The 23366-nt window shown below is 41.1% G+C and overlaps 1 protein-coding gene across 1 annotated transcript; it reads left to right on the top strand.

Moving 5' to 3' along the window:
- The first annotated feature begins 5335 nt into the window (after positions 1–5335).
- LOC111660562 (uncharacterized) lies at positions 5336–23175 on the top strand. Its single transcript, XM_023413904.2, has 22 exons — positions 5336–6146; positions 9589–9710; positions 11552–11599; positions 11939–11965; positions 12333–12392; positions 12491–12523; positions 12838–12912; positions 13021–13104; positions 14067–14096; positions 14339–14383; positions 14775–14825; positions 19288–19350; positions 19456–19503; positions 19607–19663; positions 20437–20490; positions 20749–20781; positions 20939–20974; positions 21077–21136; positions 21464–21508; positions 21823–21864; positions 22049–22108; positions 23055–23175. The coding sequence occupies exons 1-22, from the start codon at positions 6100–6102 to the stop codon at positions 23138–23140; spliced, it is 1206 nt and encodes a 401-aa protein (XP_023269672.2). The 5' UTR covers positions 5336–6099; the 3' UTR covers positions 23141–23175.
- Positions 23176–23366: the final 191 nt, after the last annotated feature.

Raw genomic sequence — 23366 nt, 5'->3', positions numbered from 1 at the left:
GGGGGAGTGTTTGTGCCGTGGACGCACTATACAAAGACTAAAAAAAGGACAGAGGGCTGATAAATCCTCATTAATGGAGAGGGCCTTATCGGTGTGTTAGCTGCCATTTTTGGTTTCAGTTGGAGAGCAGCGGTGAAAGACAGTCCTCACAGTCACACTGAAAACACCTGTCGCTCAGTTGTCATTTGTCAGAGTTGCAAAATATCTTTCTTTTTTTTTTTCCATTTTGGAATTCATTCATATTGATGTATGGTGGCCCTGAGGGTCAAAACCCAACATTTCACTAAACTCAACAACATTGTGGCTGAGGAGGTAGAATAGGTCATTCACTAATCGAAAGCTCTGTGCTTTGTTTTTAGACAGGAGCTCTGCATGAATATGTGAGTGAATGTGGCTTGTAGTGAAGTGGTTGATAAGACCAGAAAGGCGCTTTATGAGTACAGTCCATTTACATTTCATAAAACACAACTGGCCTTCTGTCTTTCCCTCCTTCCCTGTGTTTCCTACTGTTCTTCCTCTCCCTTGTGTTCCTCATTTGTCCCCAGTTTGTCTCTCTCCCTATGCGTGTGTGTGCTTGGTGTGTGTGTTTGTGCTGGGTGAGGTGATCCAGTTTCCTTCGACCACCAATCCACTTGTGCACCTGAGATCCATCCACTCATCAATGCCAGCAGTATAAATACCCCGGCTCTACGCTCCAGTCTCCACCAGATCGCTCAGTTCGTCAAAGAGGTACAAACCCTACGACCTGCGCTTCAGGTACTGGTTCAATCGTTTTGTAGGGAATGTTTGATATTGATGCCAGAGACACTCCTCATGAACTCATCTTTGTTGATGAAGTGGGTTTTTAATGTTACCGAAAAAGGAGAAGGGAGAGGAACCTCAATGACCAAGACCCCCACATCCGTGTTCACCTCCTCCGGGCCGAGGAGCAGGCTTGTTTAGATATCATGGTTGAGGCTTGCCAGGGATGGATAAGACATACAAGGCTGTTTTCTTTAATATATGCTTTGATGTTGATGAGATTCTCTGGCCTGACTGACCGCAGAGTCAGGAAGCTGAGGAAGGAGAAATGTGAAACCTTGCAAGATTGGGCAATTTTTGACACCTAAGTCAATTTCTCAGGAGATGATGTATTGATCTTGATGTAAAAATTAAGACATTCAATTTAATTTGGTGCTCACACAGATAATAATCTGGCTCTGACAGACGTGTACGATTGTTGGGCCCTGGCAAGAGGTATGTGCTCAACTGAGTTTTATTTTTTCATTGGTTCATTACATTGGTAAATACATGGAAGTTATTTTACTGTATTCTACGTCCTTTTTATCAGTTGCGTTTGTTTTCTTTTACAGTACATTTACTTTTTCACTCAATTTCAGTGAATTTTACTGCAGTACATTGAGGAATTAAACATACCTGTGTCGTGCAAAGCAGCAGGGCTTTTAAGGAGGAGGGCCTTAAAGAGACAGGGGCTTAAATCAAGTGTTTCAGATAGAAGGTGGAAATAGGTGCTGCAGAAATGTACAGTAAACAGTAAAATAATGTGTTCTTTGAAAATTAAAACATGTAAACCTATTTGCCCAAATGAAAGTGTGAACTATCCACCAGATGGAGTAGTGTTGCTATGAGTAAACTCTTAGAAACGCTCCCTTTAGATTCATGTCCTGTTGTAATTTGGATTACACAGGCTCACTTCTGCAGTGGGGTTCATTAGTTTGGACTGCTGTAGTGACCCTATTTAACCTTTAAAATTAAATTGTGTCATACATTTTGATTTGGGCTGATTTACCTACAGAGCCTGGGTATTGAATAGTGTTAAATTTTAAGGAGCAAAGTGCATTTTACAACTTTTCAAAGTCTGAAAATGTCATTTTCAGCATTTATTGTTTGGCAAAAAAAGTAGATTTCCATACTATCTTCAGACTATTATCCTATAAATATCTTGACCAATGGCAGTGTCTTGAGTGTTTTGTGATTTCCACACTGTTAGTAATGCCTTTGTCGTCTCAGTCTGAGCAGATTCAGGCTGCAGTGCAAACAGCAGCCAGAGCCAGCGGTGATGTCAGCCAGTCATACAAGCAGCCAGTCTGAACGTCTAGGACTTGTGTTATTGTGGGCAGATGTGAAACAGCGTCTCAGTTTGAGGGCTCTGTGCACAGACATGTACTGGCAGAAAGACATGCAGAGGTACAATATGCATGTGCTGCAGGTGTGCTGCTGGAGCTGGTGAGACCAAAACGTCAAGTCCTCCGTCCATTTTAGGAGATTTTTACAACTGAAATCAGTGTGTGTGTGTGTGTGTGTGTGTGTGTGTGTGTGTGTGTGTGTGTGTGTGTGTGTGTGTGTGTGTGCTTTGCAATATTCTGACCAGAATATAATGAATCTGGTTATTTCTTTGCACGTTATACTTTTTTTTAAATGATAGTACAATCTGAATGATGAGGTGTTGTTTTCTTTAACTTTTCATACCGTCCACGCCTCCAATGTCCACAGCTTCCTCCTGAGCTGAGTGTCTCTCCAGTATTGAACACAGCAGCTCTTTTGTTGGCAGGATGATGGGCAGCCTCATGCAGAATGAACTGAATCCAACAGGTTTTCCACCTGAACCTGATGAAGAACAGCACTTCCATCAGCGGGCGTGGACTTTATACACATGCAACAGCTGGAGGAAACACTGTAGACTCAACACAGCAAAGTGCACAGGACAGACACACAGAATGATGTGTAAATAAAAAGGTGGGTAATCATAAAGTAAATACACATTTATATATTTTTAATGGTATTATGTTTTGCTTTTCCTGACGATATCTATTTGTAGTCAGTTTGACATCAATTATACGTATTTTAATTTGACACAATAGGGGATTTAAATCATTCTAAAATGTGGGTAAACTGTTTCGCAAATAAAAAAGGCGTGTAAACTAAGTTCTGACGGGTTTACCCTCCACAGCATCCCTTAACACCCACACATCCCTGTCTGTATATACGTGATGCCAAGAGAAAGACAACTGTGGACTGTGTGCAATGCAGTAAGTGTGTGTGATGTTGGATAGGGGTGAAAGCAGCCTGTGCCAGTTGTAACAGTCTGTCCTGTGCTTTCCCTCGTAAAGCTGTGTGGTTCTCGCTGTGCCCTCACCATATTCCTGCGTTTCAGAGGATCTCACATCTAGGCGCTTTATCAGGTGGGATTGTTGCAAACCCAATCCCAACTATATGTTCTTCTCAAATTCAAAAAGTCTTTATTAATCAGCCGTTCTTTTATTTTTTTTTTATCTCCTTGTAGACGCTTCAACATAGAAGCTCCATTCAGACTTCAAAATATCCAGTTCACTTTAAATGTATATTTCAATCAACGTTTTTCTGACCTTTTTGTGAATGAAACAACTTCTACTCATTCATATTTTCAGCCAGAAACTCCATCCAAAAGTCAAAATGTTCAGAAAGTTTCCCCCATTCATAGTTTTTACACACTGACACTTCGATGTGCAGGAAGATAGCAGTCGAAACATGTCAAGGTAAAATACACCTTAAAAGCACTTGTCTATCCATAAGAAAAAAGCATAAATAAGTTCAGTGAAGACATAATGAACCTTTTTGGAATAATGGCACTTCAAGTTTCATGAACGTTACTGGAACTTTTCAAATTTTGACATTAGTGCGTATGAGGCGGAAAGTTGGAACACCAGTGGAAAACCAGCAACAGAGTTCAACTGAAACCAGCCGCTGGTGACAAACTAAAACTGGTGGCACAATGATCTGAAAGTCATGTTTTCATCCAAGGCTTGTGCATGATTTACTGAGAAGAACTTTGTCTAATGCGAGCTAATCTGTAGAGAACGAAAATGTGGTGGTGTGAAAACCTGTATGATAGAGGAATGACTTTACTACAGGCCTGAGTGTGGATGGGACCCTGGCTGCATTCAGACACTTGAACAAACTGTGAGGAGTCAGAATCCATCATCAATATTATTCCAGTTGGACTGAGACAACAGAGTGGCGTGATGGCCTGCATTTCTCTCCAGTGGAAACTCCCATACACTGTCCACCACGTCATCTGGTCCTGTGCATACAGAGGAGAAGCTGGGCAGAGAGTTCAGTGTCTAATACCTGCAGTGTAAATGTTGACTCACAGTCTCACTGTCTTATCAGTCTCTTCATCACGATATCAATATCAAAATTGCCGCTTCATCTCTTCCCTTACCCAAGGTCGCGAGAAAACCTGGGTGTCATGTTTGATGATGAAGGAATGTTGTCTGGCGTTGCCATCCCTGCACACAAGACAATCTCAGTCCAGACTGTTCTTGTCTGTGGTTCCACGATGGTGGAACAAGCTACGGATCGTTATCAGAGCAGGGCGTCCCTCTCTATCTTCAAGAATCTCTTGAAGACTCATCTCTTCAGAGAGCACCTCCTCTCCTAACACCTCTAACACCCTGACATGTCTAACTAGCACTTACTATGCACTTTCGGTGCACCTCTTTACCTGACCTCCTGGCACCTATTGAAATGATGTAGTACTTAGTTCTTAAACCAGGGTCTCCTACTGCAGTGAAGCTTTAGTGATGTCTATCAATTGTAAGTCTCTCTGGTTTAAGGATAAGGCTGAGCTTATTTTGTAGTTTTTTAAATTCTGTGAACAAAGCTTCTGTATAGCTCCAGCCACATATAACTTATCATGCCATTGCCTTTCGAAGAGTATTTAAAAGCACATAAATGAGCCGTGCAATAAATTATTTGATTATTTTCTTTTTTGGGGGTTTTATCGATCATATTTATTTAATAAAAAGGTAATATATCACACCAGCTCTGTCCTTTAATAGGCCTAACTGTTGCCTCTGTGCCCAGCCTCTGGAGAAAGATGCTGTACATCACTAAAATGAACCCTGACAGGCCATTCTTTTTTCACACCTCACATTTGGAGTGATGTCAGTGAGGTGCACCAGCTGGTTTGCTTCACTGTCTCCTTCCACTTCCAACTCTTTCGTCTGACTTCATCCTTAAGGCAATTAATTTCCCCATGCAACACCTTCCAGCTCATTGCACTCTTGGCTCCTTTTGTCCAAAAATCCAATGTTAAGTTCTGGCTAAGAAGATATTCTGAATGATGATAATAATAATTAATAATAGACTCCCCAATTGAGTAAATTTCCTATCTATAATATCTTTAAAACCAAAACATACTGTTTTGGCTGGAGATTGTTGTAACATGTTACAACTGTCACCACTCTCTGACCTAACCTGCTCAGCCAGTCGCAGGTTCGGCTGAAACACCTACATGAAGATTTGTTCCAGCACAGTCACTCTGTAGGTCTTTGTGTTCTTCCCCCAATTTGGATACGGTACATGGACCTGAACACTAACATTTGCCCCCTTGGAGGTGGCCCAAAGTGTCTTACAAGTTGGAAGAAGAAGGAGAACATCAACCCTCCAATAAACACAGCTGTTCCAGTCCCAGACAGTGAAGAAAAAATTACGAGAAAATCCAAGATGAAACACCCAAGGAGGGTGAAATTGATCATCTTTACCAGCATGACGGTGTTTATTTTACCAGGATGAACCTGTTCATGAAGCTGTGCAAGTTTGGAGAGTCCGTGGAGATGCACAGGTTATGCACATAGCTCTATATGCTGTATATGTTTGTATTTACACGTTCGACAGCCGAATGAAGTATCTTTATTTTGAGTGCGGAGATTTTTACATACAGTAAATGAACGTCCATTACATCGAAGTCTTTGCCAGAGAAGTCCACACAATGCTGATTAAGCTGATCAGCAGCAGGTAAATCTCTCTGTATTTCAGTTTACCAGTTTTAAATCTGTTTGTGGCGACATTTCTGTGCTGGAGTACCAGTGGCAACGCTTTTACGTCAAGCAGCATGGTTAAGAGGCGAGAAGCCGTATCAATGTAGGCTACGACAACGAGGAATATGGCGGAACCTATGGTGGACAAACCAAGGAAGCGTCCAAGAAAGGTTTCTGATGCTCCAGATAAAAAAGTAAAACTTGATGTTCAAGGATTAGTCTAAAAAAAAAGAAAGTGATCAATGGTGAAAACAAAACACGGACTCTCATTGGTGTGGCTTTTCCTCGTTGAAGAGCCATGAAAGATGAGAAGAGGCTGAGGGCAGACATGGATGAGACTTACTGGTAAGTGTTATGTCTTTCATTCCTCAAAAACCCCAACGCCAGCCCTGGGATGTGGGCTGGTGCGTCATCAAAGTGGGCCGACGATGCATTTCTTTGTCACTCTCTTTGTTCCAAGCTGAGTTAGCTCAGTGTTTGGGTAATTACTCTCACTGCCAGAAGAGGGAGACGAAGGTTCCTCACTGCAGGTTAAAATGTTTTTATGGAAGCTAATCTAGACCTGCTGTGTCCCATTTCAGGGACATCCTTCGGAGGACGCAGTCCATGAAGGTGTGGCCCTTTGTAGCTGCTTTAGACCGCGAAGGCTGAACCAAAAGCAGTCTGAACTATGGCCTCTGAATTGGGACACAGCCACTGTGCTCCTGTAGCACAGTGCCCTAGTCTGCGTTCATGCTCTCATTAGTGGTTTCATACTTCCTGTGGAACATTGTAATTTATTTTAAGTAAAGCTGGAACAATGAAGCACGCGGCAGCAGCAACTGGTATTGAGCTATATATTAAATATGACCATTTTATTGTGAAGCTGGATGATAACCAATCTTCCAGAGAAGCAGCCCCTCACTGGCTTGGTAGTGGTGTTGTAGCAAGTAAAGAGACTTGTTCCCAATACAATAGTGGCGCCAGTACTCTCTAAGCTAACTCTTTAACATAAACTGACAGCTTGGCTCCATGTTAACATTTTATCACACAATAAGTCTTTACTGACAGTTTTTCCCAATATTACCCAGAAAAGAAAATGATCACTTTTATTAGCCTTAAAGCTAAATGGGAAGTAGCTCTGTCCAATCTGCCGCGCTTCATTGGTATCTAAAACTATCATCTAAAGCTTAGCATAACGGTTACCATAGTCTTATTAATGACTGCATTTAAATTGCCTTATTCATAGATTTGAATGGAATATATGAAAACATTTAGACAAAATATACATTACATTTCATTTTCTGAATACTTCTTTCCTTGTCTGACACGTAGGATCACTGTGCTATATGACTACGGTCAATTTGGATCAACATGCACATGAATACACATATTTGCTCCTAAACATGAGGCAAATGTATTTATATCAGTATCACATATTTCTATTCTGTTGCAAAAAAATGACTTTTGAAACACACTGACTAGTAAGTGTAAATGCTTTAATTGGTGATAAAGTAATCTGTATGTAGTAATTTCTGGAAATCTACTGACAGGCTATTATAACCATTAACCAGCCTATTAGGTCAAGGTCAGCACAGTGTCCTCACTTTAGAGATCATTTTCTCCTTTTTCATCCTTCAAGGACACATAAGGACAGCACACGAGCACACACACACAATGTCATTTATATGTATGTGTACATTGGGGCACACAGTGTTTCTAATATGATAGACCACAGTGAAACTGCCATCCAGATGTGTCTCCACAGACACAGCTCTCCCTGTTCTCATACTGTTCTCTATAGTAAATGAGCCAACACTGTCTGCACCACCTCTGACAACCATCAGCTCTTCTTTTCAAAGTTTTGACATCTCGTCTTGAAAAATTGACACTTTCCTAATGGATCTGTTTTTTTTTTTTTTTTCATTATTTAATAAGGGACCTCTCAAACATGCAGACGGATAAATGTTTAGAGGTGAATCATGGGTGATGGAGCCCTGAGTCAGACGTGGGTTCTGTTATTGTCTTATGCTCAGTACCACCAGGGAAGACGATGCGGTGGTCTACACATGTGACTTCAGTTTTCCTCAGGTGGCATAAAAACTTTCACAGCATAACCATCGTATGTTGTTCTCCAGTCAGACGTTTGCATTGAGTGCTTCCGTCCCTGAGGTTAAGACATAAACTTAAACATTACGTTTAGAACAGGGGACCTCCCACACTATACAATATGAAGATCCTGGAGCTCGGAGCCCATAGCACCATGGGCTAATGCTTCTTGTGCACAGTCTCAGCGGACTGCAGTAACACATGAGACCCTTACAACACTCTTCTGTACAAAGTGACGCAAACTCCTTCAAAATGATGTTTTAATTGAGGTGGTAGCATTGAGTATTATTTCCACAGCAGTACAGTGTGTGTGTGTGTGCATGTGTGTGTTTCCACTTAAACATTTATTGTTGCATGTTTTTCACCAAATTGTACCGTGGCTGGCTCAGTTACCCCCCAACACACATACACAAAAATGGTGTAATATTTACTCTGTAATTTCCAGAGTACTTTATTCACCAGGATATTTATGCTACTTAAACAGACTCCTTTTCCATTCTTATTTATAGGATGTGTAATGTTTATTCTGTTAACAAAAACAGGTCTGTTGTTAAACAGGATTATTTAAGTTATTGACGCAGGTGCGTTTGTTTGAGTTCAACCCGTCTGTCAAAAGCTAATTTTCTTACAAAAAGTCATAATTGTTTCTGTCTTCGTTTGCATTTTGCACAAGTTTAATATTGGGCAAGGTCTGTGTTTGTAAGTGTGTGTGTGTGTGTGTGTGTGTGTGTGTGTGTGAGAGCGAGAGTTTATGTACAGGAGGTCATCATGCTTCATAGAAAACTGCTGTTGCTGATGCTTTTCCATCATGACACGTTTGTAATTATGAAGAAAAACACTGTTTTGTGTGTTTGGAGATCTTCTGCTGAGGCGCTGCAGGAAAAGCACCCTGATATGGGGCATCACCACGCCAGACCATAGGGCCCTACAGAGAGTGGTGCACCATCAGGCCGACGCTCTTCACTGTGCAGGACTTACACACCACAAGGCTGCAGAACAAGAGGATCCTCGCCACCCCAGCATCAAACCATCAGCTTCTGCACTCAGGCAAATACCTCAGTGGCCACAAGCACTGAGAGAAAGAAAAAGCTGGATGGTGAACTCTGCTCATGAACTGCTTGTGTGTCTTTTTGTTAACAGAGCCTCAAGTGGCAGCAAAGCCAGACAGACACTTCGGGTGTTTGCTCTTGAGCGCTGTCTTCAATGAAAAGAATTTCCTTTCTGGCTCTTATTGAAGTCTGCTGAACCCACACTTGTTACTCCGTCAGAAAGCATTTGATCTATATCCACTAACACAGTCATGGAAAGACTGAGACGAAATATAAGAGAAATGTCTGACTTATCCTTTCAGGAAAATGTGTATGATACTATGATAAACCATTAGCTGGAACTCAATCTGGCACATCTCATAATTTCTATGTGCTACATGCAGAGCACAGAGATGCTTAAGAGAAGGTGTGAATTCTCAGGTGCAGGAGAAAATACATAATCTCAGTTCCCGTGTGTGTGTGTGTGTGTGTGTTGTGCATACTCAGCTGATGGAAATGGACCAGAATGGGCCTATAGCTTTGCCCAATCAGACCAGTGTGTGTGTTCAGAGGGCAGGACTGGTCAGTGGGAGGGTATCAGAGAGAAAACCATATAAAAGACATCAGGGGCTTTTGTGCTTTTAACACCCATCCCTCTGTTTGTCCATCAGTCCATCAGCTGGTCCCTCTGTGCTGCTCCGTTCTTCAGACCCGGTCTCCACCATCATGCTGGCCCGAACTCTTCTCCAGACCTCCCTGGTTCTCTGGCTGGCTCAGCAAACTCTGCAAGGCGGTGAGTAAAACACGGGGTCACATACGAAAAGACAGAATACTGGTTGTGTCCTAAAGCAAAATCACAGGTTTACTCTTCTCCTCACTGTTTGTCACATTTCAGATTACAGTTTTATAATGCTTCAGTCTGGATTTGATTTCCAGTTTGTTTTCAACACTATGTGAAAATATCAATTTATGTTTCACTGTGCTGTTGTTGATGAATGCCTCTTCTCTCATCTAACGCAAATTAGTACAAGTCTCACATAAAAAAAGTCTCATCTGAGTTTTTGCAGACATAATTTACTCAAATCAAATTTGGCTAACTGATTAAAAAAAACATACAAACCATTAGGTTGAAAGGAAAATATTTCTACCAATATGGAATATTGGTTGAAATAAACAAAAGAATTTGCTAAAAAAAAAAAAAAAAAAGTACAGTCTGGATAACGCTACACAAACCCATAATATATTTCTTTCTTTTTTTTGGGGGGGGGGGGGGGGGGGGTAATTTTGCAATTGTATGTAGCCATAGTTGTATTTATGGGCATGTGACAAATTACAGGAAAAAGCTGAAAGAGGAGAAACAGGATATCAGTGCCTCCATCCAGAGGGCACGAGGGCTCACTGAGTGATTTGAAAATGATGTGAATCATATGCCATGGCCTTCGCAGTCACCAGATCTAAAGCCAGTTGAACACCTATGGGAGATTTTGGACTGACATGTCAGACAGCGCTCTTTAACACTATCATCAAAACACCAAAATGAGGGAATATCTCCTGGAAGAATGGTGTTCATCCCTCCAGTAGAGTTCAGAGACTTGTAGAATCAACGCCAAGATGCACCGAGGCTGTTCTGGTGTCACATGGTGGCCCAACACCTCTCTGAGACACTTTTATTATTTGTCACCCTTCTGTACATCAAGCTGTGGCTGTAGTTGTCACAATAAGTTGTTTGTGACATACAGTAGCAGTGTGATTTCAAACTGTCAAAGCTCTGACGCATCAGTGTCTTCAGTGACTCACTCTCACTTACTTGTTAGATATCATGTCTGTGAGACTGAGGGAGAGAGAAGCACTGGACTATGTAGGTTTGCGGAGTCATCAGTAATCCTGCCAAGTCACTGCGGTTTATATTGTCTAATTTCATTGGATCAAAAGCTGCGGTGAAAAGGTGGCAGAGGCAGGCAAAATCTGACGACTGGCCGTGAGAAGGGCTAAGAGGCTCCACACCGTCGCTCTGATTTTCTTTCATCCTCTGTTTCAATCAATGGATTTCTGTCTCTCTTCAGTGACATGTGTATTACTCACAAGTTTGAATTCATTCATGTAGTCATCTATCAAAGGCCTTACCTTTTTGTGATTAGCAAGCAGTTGCAACACCTTGCCTGACGTCCATGAAGATGTCAGTTATCTAGAAAGCGACACAGTCTGTGTTATATTGTAAAAAATGTCAAAATATGTCCTTGTGCTTCAAATTACACAGATGACGTATAATCTATATAATGAATGCTTAAAAACTATCATTGTAATGACTCCAAATAGCAGCAAACTATAATTTTTGACAAGACAAAAATGATATAATTCACTATGAATATAAAGGACCCATTTAAATCAGTATTTATTTTTATTTTTTTATTTTCCCTCAAAGATTTCAGTTTTGTGTGCACTTGATCATTGCTTGTTCACATTGTGTCTTGCAGTAAGGGTTCATCGTCCCTGCCTCACTGTGCATTATTTTCATGATTGTATTTCATGCATGTATTTGTATTATACTGTTCAGTATACTGTGTCTGTAGTTTTATTAGTTAAAATATACTTTCAATTTAATTCAAATTAAACAATTTTTGGTGAATTTTTCAGGGGTTAAACCTCAGAGTGTATCCTGGGGGAGAGTGCTGCCAGCCAGAGGTATGTCACATTTTAAACCTTTTTAACGTCTTTAGCTTGTAAATGGGTTTTAAGTACATTGGAAACTGAAGAACACTTGAGGTTCACCTTCATGACCATGTCATTCATGACTGCTGCTAACTTGGTAAAGTCAAAGGTCTGTTTTGGATCAACTTGTGTTGAGCTTGAAATTGTGTATGTTTGTGTATATTCATTTTATTTTCCTGGTTTATGGGCACAGACCAAGGCTCCGTGGAATTAGTAACTTCTGTAAAAAGTCAAATAAGAGAACAAACATTTTCCTTGAATATGAAATTTGCTCATGTGTGTCCTCTTTGTGTCTGTGTTTTTTTTTGTCAGGTGTTGGCGTTGGAGTAAAACCTGGGGGTCAGTGGTTTTCTTAGATAAATAATCACAGGGATGAATTGTGGAAAATGTTGAAATAAAACAGTGATTTATGGGATAATTGTTAAAATTCAACTCATTATCAAGAAATCAAAATTATCACTCTGTTTTTTTCATTATTGCATTGTTTCCAATAACACTTGTATTTCACGTCACTTTTTATTTCATAATAATACTTTTCATAATGACACATAATTATGAAATAAAACCTGACATAAAATGTTTTAATGGGGAAAAATGTCATAATAAAAGAAAAAAAAGATTTTGAAATAAAATGTCTATAATGAAACAACATATTTATTTTCTTGAATTTTTGCTTGAACTGATTCTTTTTTCCACTTGCTCTCAGTTGCAGGCGCGCTTGGAGCACTGGGAAACAGATATGGCAGCAAAGCAATGAAGACTGGAAGTATGTTTTTCTAGCTTTCTGCACACTGGATCGTCTTATATTACTTTTACTTCACATACGTCATGTTTGTATTTTTTCTCTTTTTTTTTTAACGTTAGATGGCCGTTATCCAGGGGCTCAGCTTGGTGTTGGTAAGTTGCATTAGTTACCCTGTAGGACTAACAGCAGCAGAGCAGAAATACAAACATATCATGTGGCCAAAAACACTGGACTTTATATCATTAATGACCACGATATAATAGATCTTCAAAGAGGAAAGTGAGAGTTTTTTTGACTCCATCCTTTGAGGTGTATTTCAAAATGAAAAAGCCATCGTTGGCTCTCCTCCACCCAGTCCTGCAGCAGACACCCCGTCTACCTGTCTGTCAACCTGTCTAAATTGTGAATGATGAAACTAGTTGCTCTGCTGTTCAACAATAATGTGTTCTTTTCATTATTCTCTCAGGGGGTTACAGATCTCTTGGATTAGGAGGTAGAGCCGGCCTGAAGCAAGGTGCATATGGAGCCCAGGGACCCTATGGTACATCCATAAACCACATAAACCCTCACAGCCACACTTGCCTTGTATCATATTCCTTTGACTTCTGTTGTGGATTACTCATACGCTCCATCTTTCTTGTGACTGCAGGTGCCAGTCTGGGCACAGGAATGCCACTGGGGACTGGACTTACAAATGGAATGGGACTGGGCTTAGGCCAAGCAGGGAAACATGGTAATACTCACATATAAAGGAAGATGTCAGCAACCAGCTGAATTATATAATGAATCAACACATTTAACACATGCTGTAAGTGTGATGAAGAACATTTCATTGGCAGGCAAAAGCCTAGCCTCCTGCTATTTAAAAAAAAACAAAAGAAAAACTGGCACCTGTCATGATTGGACTGACATCAAATTCCCTGAAAACCTATTTTCATTCTCATCTTCTAACTATAAGCCATGAGGAACTACATGAACACATTATTATTTGCCAAAGTAATAAGTATTTAATTTCACAGAAGAGGCGTCTGCAATTCTGTTTCTGTCTGTGCTTTTTGCACTGGGTTGACACGTGGCAGGGCTCAGTTTGATAAATAGTCATTTCAATGCAGCAGGGTCAGAGTTTAGTAATATCTGAATCAAAATCTGAAAATCTGATGACAGTTGTCTGTTGCGGTCAGTCAGCCGTGAGTCACATCTGATCAAACCACACAAATGCGGTCCTGATTGTGCACATTAGCAGATTACACTACAGTTTTTATTTGAGTGTTTGATGAGTCAAGTTTTCACAGGCTTTAAGAAACCTGGTGTGTGACACATCGGGGGTTGTTTTTAGTCATCTTTACATCCAGCAGCAGAAATCTTGGCCATCAATGCTGGATGAAAAATCTTTAGCAGAAAACTGTCAAGGATGAAATGGAATCAGGTTTATGAAAGGTGCTGAGCCACTGAAACATATGTCACTAATTTTATTTCTTCAATAAGAGGCATTTACTGTAATTTCTTCATTATAGACGTTAAATCAAAGCACTTAATTGTCAAAAAGCAAAGTGTTGCTATCTGGACGATCTGAGTGACGTTTTAGAGGAAGAAGAGGAAGACAGGGATGAAGACAAATCTTACATAAACAGCTGTGTATCAGCTGTAGAAATCTTTGTAAATAGAAATTAACTCAGTGTTTTTCTGCCTTCCCAGCTTATGGTGCCGGCCTTGGCACTCAGCCAGGTAAGTAATTATACAGTTGTTTTTTTTTTTTTCTATGATTACCCAAGTCTCAGCTAAGTGGCTCCCTGTCATCATCTGCGAACATGGTGCATGTGGGGCAGATCGCATCTCAGCAAATAAATGATGTGTCCTTGTAAAACTGAGAAAAAACCTGAGGCTCTACTGACGTAATCAGAATGCTTGGATGATTTTAAAGATTCGCTCCACGTCCTCTGAACTTGAGCTCTTTGTTTTCTTGCCAGGATACGGGGCTTTACCTGGCAATGGTTACCCTGGAGCCCGATCAGGTAAGCGATGAATCATGTTTTACCTCCGGACTCGTTACTTCTTCCATTCAGTTCAGATTCATATGCTGGAGGGTATTTTCATATGTTCCAACACTCACACAAACTCACACTTACGCTGTCAGTCATGGACAAACATGAGGCTCATCAGGTCGAACAAATGAGACCGTGATAATCACATGTTTTATTATCACATTTGAAGGTAGTTGGGTGATCTTACAAAACTATATCCAAAATCTTTCTCTAATATAACACCTTTCTGTCCTGTTCCACTGAGCTGAAAGCCTTTTATTTTATCACTGTCACAGAGATGCTCATCTTTTTAATCAAGCCTGAAGACTGTACATCTGTGTGGCTCTAATGTCTAATGACAGTTATTGTCTGCTGTCATTAGGACCTGGACTTTGGTATCCCACTGGGCAGAGGGCTGAGCAACAGATACCCGGTAAAACCTTCAGCGCAGCCGCCTGTGGTGTTTGTGTTTGTTAGTCTTCGTCTGTTGCATTTGTGTGTAACCTGTGTGAAACTCACACACAGACTGTGTGTCTGTCAGTGTTTTATACTGTATGTGCTGCTGCATGTTGCATGACTTCTGCAGCTCTTATTGCCACAGGCCCAGTCTGTGAGTTTATCACTGTTTATTAGAGTTTGTGTGTTTGGGGTACGTGAATGGTGCTACTGGAAAATAAGTTATTGATGCTAAATACACACTAACAGCTTGATGATAGTGAGATTAAGACGATACTGATAATTGTGTAAACTGTATTTCGCTCTATTGAGATTGTAATTGATGTTTGCATGAACCTCATCTAGATTTCTGCACATTTATTTGGTTAATGTGGGCACAAAAACAAATTACTCACACATCGCATATGTTTTTATTTTATTCTAGTCCGAGTTTTAGTAATTGGTTTTAGTATGTCCATAGTTTCAAGAGCTGAGTGAAACTGTGCTGTGAAAGTGGAATTATTTCAATCTATTGGCAAATGTTTTCTGCTTTTAAAACCTTTTCTGGGAGCTGTAGGTGTCTCCTTTCATACCGCATCAGTGTTTTACTAAGCTCTGTCTTTGTCATGCACGGATGCTGGTGGTGTGTTTGTCTTTGTGCTGTAACACTGCTGTGTTTCATGGCATTTCAACAATTTGGGATGACATCATTTTGTTGTCAGGTCATGTCTGATGTGTCGATGTCAGTGTGCTGATGCAATGAGAAGTGTGGCTTCAGTTGTGTGTTGTCACCCTGTTGTCTCACTTCGTCAAAATGGTGACGAGCTTCCTTTTTAAACTGGGTTTATTTCAGGCCACAATGGATTGTGTCTTGTCTCCATTTGGTCTTGAATTACCTCCACCTGAGTACTGATTACTCTGTGGATGATGTGTTATATTGCATTGAATGCTCTGATACACACATCATTAACGTCAAAGAGCAGTGCATATTTTGCCACTGGCCACTACAGTGTGCTGTTGGCCCTAAAAAAAGCACTGTTGTCTCTGAGCCAAGAAGAAGTCATGAATGCATGATATTTCTCTGCCAGGTGTGTCTGCAGCAGATTTGGGTGGACCTGAGCTGGCCGGTCTGGGCCAAGCTGTTCAAGATCTGAAGAGAGAAAAGAGCAGAGCACTAGCGCCCTTGTATGGAAAACATGACAGAACTCTAGGACCTGAAATACCAGTTGGACGAGGCAGCGTTCTTGGTCCTGCTGAACCTGAATTACAGGCAGGACGAGAGGCCAAAGGCCTCGGTCCAGTAATTAAGTCATCAAGTCTCGGATCTACAATGCCTCTTGATAAACCGAGTAAAACTCTTGGCCTGGCTGTTTCACAAGCACGGGGAAGAGAAAGTTATGAGCCTATGGTTTTGAAAAGAAAGAGCACCACAGGCCGTGGAGCCACACTGGCAGCTGGAGGAGTAAGACAGCAGCTGCCTCTTAAAAAAGACATCGGAAGCCTGAGCTCTGCTTCCTCTCGGGTACAGAGTGCCAAAGACTATGATTCATCTATTCACCAAAATCGGCGAGCTAAAAACTGTGGATCCACCAGTGATTTGGAAATCAATCAGCATGAGCTTTTGGGATCAGAAACACAGAGTCAGAGTTTAGTGCCTCGACCTCATCTTGGTAAAGACGGCAGACATCTTGGACATGAGACTCCACAAGCACAAACAGAGAAAACCTATCCACTGCCTCTTACACAAACTCAAGATCTCGGAGGCAATATAGTCTCTCTTCCAACGGGTCAGGGAACCAGAAACTATTTATCTGCTGCAGCAGACAGGCAGGGTGTCAGAGACCTTGGGCTTGTGACTAAAGACACAAATGGGTTTAGAATCCGTGGGACTGTTGCTGTAGAAAACCGTAGTCATGGTTCTCTAAATCTTCAAGTACAAGGAAGGGGGAGCCATGGACCGGTAATCCCACATGCAAGTGGAACCCAAAGTTTAGGTATCGCCTCAGTAGAGGGGCAGGAAGCTAAAGGCTTTACTGCTGGTACTCAGGAAAGAAAGGGGATTTATCATGATGCCAAAGAGCCAAAAGCTCTCACTGTCCCAAGGCAGACTGAGAGGAGTAACCGGGCAACACGTAAGAACAAAGCTTTTTTTTCACGATCTCACTTTGTTTTTTTTATTTCATATTCGCCCTTTTCCCCAATTTTTCATGATCCATTCTTGAGGTATATATTATATTTGTCTCCTAATTTCCCCTTTCTAACCACAGGTCGCTGGTGCGCCTCTGGTCACCTTTGTCAGATGCCTGAAAAGTTGTGTCTAGTGTGACTAGTGTCTAGACAAATGTATTTTCAGATGACCCTTCTGAGGTGTTGGCCTAACTTTTAACTAACAATTATTCTTGGGCAAGAACTTGTTCATTAAAGGCCCAGCGTGTAGGACTTAGTGACATCTATCGGTGAGGCTTCAGATTACAACCAACTGAATACCCCACCTCCCCCTCCCTTTCCAAGCGTGTAGTTCAGGAGAACCTTCGGGTAACGTAAAAACCCGAAAAGCCCTTTCTAGATCCGGTGTTTGATTTGTCTGCTCTGGGCTACCGTAGGAGCATGGCATTGCAACATGAGGAGGAGGACCTACTCCCTATGTAGATATGAAGGGCTCATTCTAAGATAAAGAAAACACAACAGTTCTCAGTTTCATGTGATTATACACTAATGAAAACATAATTATGAATATTGTATTCCATTTGTGCGTTTAGATCTCTCTAAATTTCTGACTTTTTCTTATTATTTACTATTATCTTTTACGACTGTACAGGCAGTACCTAATCAGATTATTATTTGATTACTGAAACATAGCACTGTGTATGTACTAAACATACGCTACTTAAAGCAGTTTAGCCTTTAGCTTCCTGATGAACTGGTTAAAATGGAATCAGCATCCTGCATCTGTGTTATCCTGTCGATATCTTTGTCTTTTCGTTAGACAGTATTTGTCATGTTGTGTACTGGTGCCTTGAGATCTGTTTGCATGTCTCCTATTGTTAGTGCTGCTGTTGTGCTTTAGGCCTTGGTTAGAATATCAACACAAACACAGTATAACGCTTGAAGCTACAGTGTGAGGATTATCTTTGTTTGTCTTTTAGAGAGTTTGTTAGTTCTGATCAGTGACACATAACGAACACAACGACTTTGTTCTGAGCCAGGCAGTGATGATCGTTGCTGTGGCTGTGGAGCTGGAGGTGAAAACAATGCTGAGAATAGAGATGGTAAATGCCATGCTGAATGGTGTCCTTGTGTAATTTCACATTTGCATAGATGGAGAATCACAACTTTAACCATTGAGAGGTTTAAGCGTCTGACAGATCTTTAATGAGAGCAATGGCCAGCTTTCTGATCCAGGGAATATAACCCTGAATGGACAGGAAATCAGTGGTAAACTGTCACCTGCATGTCCAAGGCGTACCGGTAACATCACAGGATTGAGCCTGCTGTGAACTGCAGCCTTGACATTATTGAGTGTTAACAGTATAAATAGGAACTGTGAGCAGACAAACACTTTGTGTGAATCCACTCTGACACTCAGGATTGATCCAGGAAACAGACTATAGTACTGTGCCTCTGTTTGCATATCGAACTAAGTACTAATACTTTAACATCCGCAGTGCAACGATTAAATGTTTTTAAATCTCAGTTTATTTATAATACAACTCCACATGAGTATTTATGTGTAAAAGGCTTTCATGTCCTAATTTGAAAGCAGGAATATCAGGAGATGGTTCTGTCCTCTCAAAGGTTGGATTCTCCTTTAAGAGCTCAAAGTCATGGAGCCAAAAATAATGAAACATTATCGTTACCCTTTGGTGCTTTTGTCTATGGAGGATTTTGTAATATTCACTGATATCTGAAACTGTGAAAAGACATGGTCAAACTTAACATATCCAACAATATCTCTGTGTCTCATTGTGTGTCTGTCTGGTTTTGCCTGTGATTCATGGAGCGTGTTTCAGCTTGTTACGTTCTGTTATTTGAATGGTCCGACATCTGGTGTTTTTAGGACTCAGTCCAGGAAAAGTCGCTGCCCAGTGGAGAGGGCGCTAAAAACCATTGAAACCTCACAGAGATGTTGAAATTTATTGTGTGTCTCTTTGTTCTGCTGTCGACTGCACGTGTCAAACACTTGTTCACAGCGACCACCGCATCTTGTGTGTATGGAAACTACTGAATGAGGACGGATGTCATGAGAATCATGAGTAGTGACAGTGATTCTAATTTGAACCTGGTTGTGATATTCAGTGTTATAGTGAAGCTGAGTTTGTTTCTGTTGGATCTGAATGGAAGCCACACTGTGTGATCAATGTTCTGCGTTTCTCTATAAAATTTGGCACTAGTGTTTAATAAAACCATTGGAGACTAAATTACAGGCAATTTTGCTGAGCGTCTGCTGACTTTTTCCACAGGTTATCTTGGTGGAGCAGGAAACCATCTGGGAGCAGGCCTGGGCCCTGGAGGCTATGGAGCAGGTAATGCTGGGCACTGGCAGGAAAAGTTAACAGTCCTTTTAGCAGATGGAGATGTTGATGTATATTTATACTACCTTTGGTGAAGGTTTCCTATACTGCCCACAGGTTTGGGACAGGGAGCGTACCTGGGCGGTGCAGCTGGCAAACTTAGAGGTGAGCACCTCCATTTTCCTTCACTATTCTTTTCTTTGTTGGGATTGAGGGATTTAAGTGCTGATTTTTCCTAACTCCTAATTCTCTGTAAAATAAATCGTAGCTGCAGCTGCACTCGGACAGGGTGGGTATCCTCAAGGTGTTGCAGGGAAGTCAAATGGTGAGGCTGAGGATAAATCTTTCATCTGTCTCGACTTGCTTCATTTCATTCTTCAGCTTATCCTCCTTTGCTCTTTGCTGCGACTCTTGATTCTTAAAGGAATAGTCCCCCATTTTGAGAAATGTGCTTATTTCGATACCACCTTTAGACACAGCCAGGTCAGCTGTTTCCCCTGTTACCTGTCTTACTAAGCCAAGCTAACTGTCCGATGGTTGTATCTTTACACTGTATAGCTTAGCTAGCATTAATCTCCTTATCTACAAGTGTATTCCCCAAAATACCAAACCATTCCTTTAAGCACCTCATCCACAGACCCTAGAAGCTTGTCTTAAAACACAGTCTTCTCCACCTGATTTTCAGATTGTGAATGGCAAGGCAAGGACACACAGCGGATCATGTATCAGACGGCAGAAAATCAGCTGTTGTTCCTACTTTGCCTTGTAAACCATTCATTTGTTTATTAGTCAAAAAAATTAGCAGTGACTGAGTTAAGTGTCACCTTGCTTTAAAGGTCACACAAGAGGCTGCTCCAGTATTTTCCTTCCCTTTCTGTTGAGTAATTAACACTGCTTTTAAAAAGTAGAAGACAACAACAACAGCAAAGGATTATTCACTGATTCCTGTGAATATCTTTCTCCTTCTTTTTGCATGGAAGTCAGTGCAAAATGTTTTTGTAATTATGTCATGTTTTATGTTTGTTACTGATACCTTCTGTTAAACAAAAGTAAAAACAGTGACAGTCTGATTGTTGCTTTGAACGTGTGTTATCACAGGCCACGGTGAGGGAGCGACAGGATACTTGGGAGCTGGAGCAGGCAACGGCTACGGTAAGTGGCAGCTCATCATCAGTACAATAAGAAATTCAGATCCAACCAGTCAAACTGTGTGAGTTACAGAGGGCAATTTTAAGAAACATAACTTTAACCTTGAAATGTGAACTGTCTGCCTTCAATGACCGAGGAGTCGTTCTCTTTGGTGTCAGAGGGAATCTGCATCAAACCGTCACCGACAAGATTGATGATATTCAGTTGAGACAGGCTGATCCTTTGTATTTAGTGCCTTTCTTTGTTCTGCTCTCTCTGTAGGTGTAGATGCTTCTGCAAAAGCTTTGTCTGCAGGTATTTGGCATGTGTGCAGAAGACTCTCTTAAACATTTCCTTTTTGTTTTTGGCTCTGGGTGTAGTCAGAAATGTCAGTGAATTGAAAAGATTACCGTAGAAATTCAGTTTTTAAATGTAAATATCATTTTAACATGGAGCCCTTCCTCTCAAACAGGGTACGGGAATGGTTACAGCGATGGTTACGGAGCCGGTGAGTGCAGTTTAAAAAAAAAAAAAAATCAGGGACTCAGTGTACTTTAAGAGTCAAAGGCTCACAGACATAATTATAATGCTAATTAGAATTATGTTTCAGGGCTTGGTTACCCTGCAGAGTTAGCTGATGGTGCTGAGAACAAAGCAGGAAAGAGTCAAGGTAACAGTTTTGAGGCGTTATAACCAGCTGAAACCCCTAACAGATGATGGCATTAACCCGTAGATGCTTAACCTACAGCTACAGCTGAAAAAAATAAGAGGCCATGAGGCAAAGAACACCTCCTCTACTGAACATGTCCAGTGTGGTCTTTTTTGTCCACTGGGTGTAGCTATTGTCTCTTATTTATTAAAGCTGACCACTTATATCTGGTGGTTTCTGACTTCCTGCTCCTGTAGATGCTTTTTGCACAGTTTCTCACAGCTTACATGTGAATCTGTTAACGAAGCAACGGGGTGTGACCTTCGTGGTTATACTTTCTTTTTGCAGCCCTCGGTGCAGGAGGCTACGCCGGACAGGTTCAAGGGGCATATGGTAAGAGCAGCATCAGAGATAACACTGTATGTTCCTCTACCTGCCATACACTGTCACAAATAAATCATTGAGAGCACAATGAGTTGATTATTAAAACATTAAACAAATGCAGCATAAAAACTGCAGCTTAAAATCTAAATTACCCTCATCTGTTCACAATATTTCAGCCAAATCTGTTGCTTTTTGAGAAACTGTTGCATCAAATCAACAGACAAGCTGGAGGGAATTTAACTTTATAACAAGGACTGTGTATGAATATACTTGCCATGATGTTTACAAGCGTGTCACTGAGGCCACCTCTTGTCTTCTGTCAGGAGCCCTTGGTGCAGGACTGGAATCAACTGGTGGCAAATATGGTGAGCAGTACTGATATGACTTCATCCTTCTATCAAGCTATTAGTCAGGTTTCCGTCGAAGTGGCTTTCCGTACATGAATCAAGACTTGAAGTTGTGGCTAGCACAGAGCTGTTTGATACCAGATGGACGGGGGAAAAGAGACCAGAGATGTGAGTCAGTTTGACCATCTGATTCTTTTTGCAGGAGGAGGAGCTGCTCAGGTTCCTTACGGTAATGCTCCAGGGATTCCTGCCGGACTGGAAGGTATGAGCTGCATGTGTTTGCAGCGTCATTTGTTGCCACTGACTTAGTTTGAGCTGATGTATCTACTAAACAGAAAACATGCATGTAAACAGAGAACAAAAGAGGGCCGAGGATGGAGCCTTGGGGAACACCACAAGTCAGAGGAAGCATCACCAACCACTGCTGTTTTATGTTTGATCTAAATTGATTATTAAGTTTTGAATAAATTGACATTTATTTGCTCTCTTGCAGAGAGTTGGATGAAAAGATCAATATCAGTGTCACATTTCGACAGTTAAAATGTAGCAGTACAGTAAAACAGGCAACTGTCATTTTGGCACTAACAAGATATAACATGTTAAACAGTGAACTTTAGGTGGATTTAGTTACTATGGCATGGGCTGGCTAGCTGTTTCCCCCTATTTCTAATGTTTTTGTTAAGCTTAGCTAATCGACTGCTGGCTACAGCTCCCACTCACATGGGAGAGTGGTACTGACCTGCTCATTAATTCAGGAAACTGAACTGTTCCTCTAAGTTAACCATCACAACTTTACCACTTGCGCAAGTGAAGCTACTATCTAACTCTCAGTGGTAAGCTGGATCTCACTATGAATGAACTTGCAATGATGTAAGCATAGTAATACACTCTGAGGCGTCCTGATGCATGAAAATGACAAGTACCCTTTTTTGACTTTGTGTTATTTTCATGTATCAGGAAGCTTTGCCATGCGTCATATACATGAGATTTAATAGCAGAAATCAATTTACTGGTGTAGTGAGTCACAGCTTTGAGGTCCTCACAATGCTGTATGACAGAATAAAACATCAGCCCTGAGTGGTTTAAAGCAGCAAACTCCAACAACAAATTACAGAAATTCACAATGTTCTCATTTTGTTTCACCAGACTGAGTCATTCTAGTTGTTGACCACAACATCACAGTTTTAATGGACTTGTTAATCCTGTAGGTGATGGGGGCTACCCATACGCTGCTCAACAGCTTGGCCTCGGTGCTGAAGGCGCCAAAACCTCCAACAAATATGGTGAGAATTAGTGACTATGTGTATGCTACAAAGTGTGAGAAACTGCTTGATGGAAAAAGTGCTGCAGGGTGTTGTCTGGTTTTCATTTAACCCACTGAGGTTGAAGCCCTCAGTCAAACAGACAACGGTAAAAACAGAAGAGTAAAATGAGTTAATAACAGTCATTAACTGCAGATTAGCCAGGCTATACACTGGGCTACACACACACACACACACACACACACACACACACACACA

Source organism: Seriola lalandi, unplaced genomic scaffold (genome assembly GCF_002814215.2).
Source record: "Seriola lalandi dorsalis isolate HSWRI2012SDOR001 ecotype SW California unplaced genomic scaffold, Sedor1 jcf7180002054519, whole genome shotgun sequence".
NCBI lineage: Eukaryota > Metazoa > Chordata > Actinopteri > Carangiformes > Carangidae > Seriola > Seriola lalandi.
The sequence above is the reverse complement of the archived record's forward strand: the minus strand, read 5'-3'. Positions and strand labels throughout refer to the sequence as shown.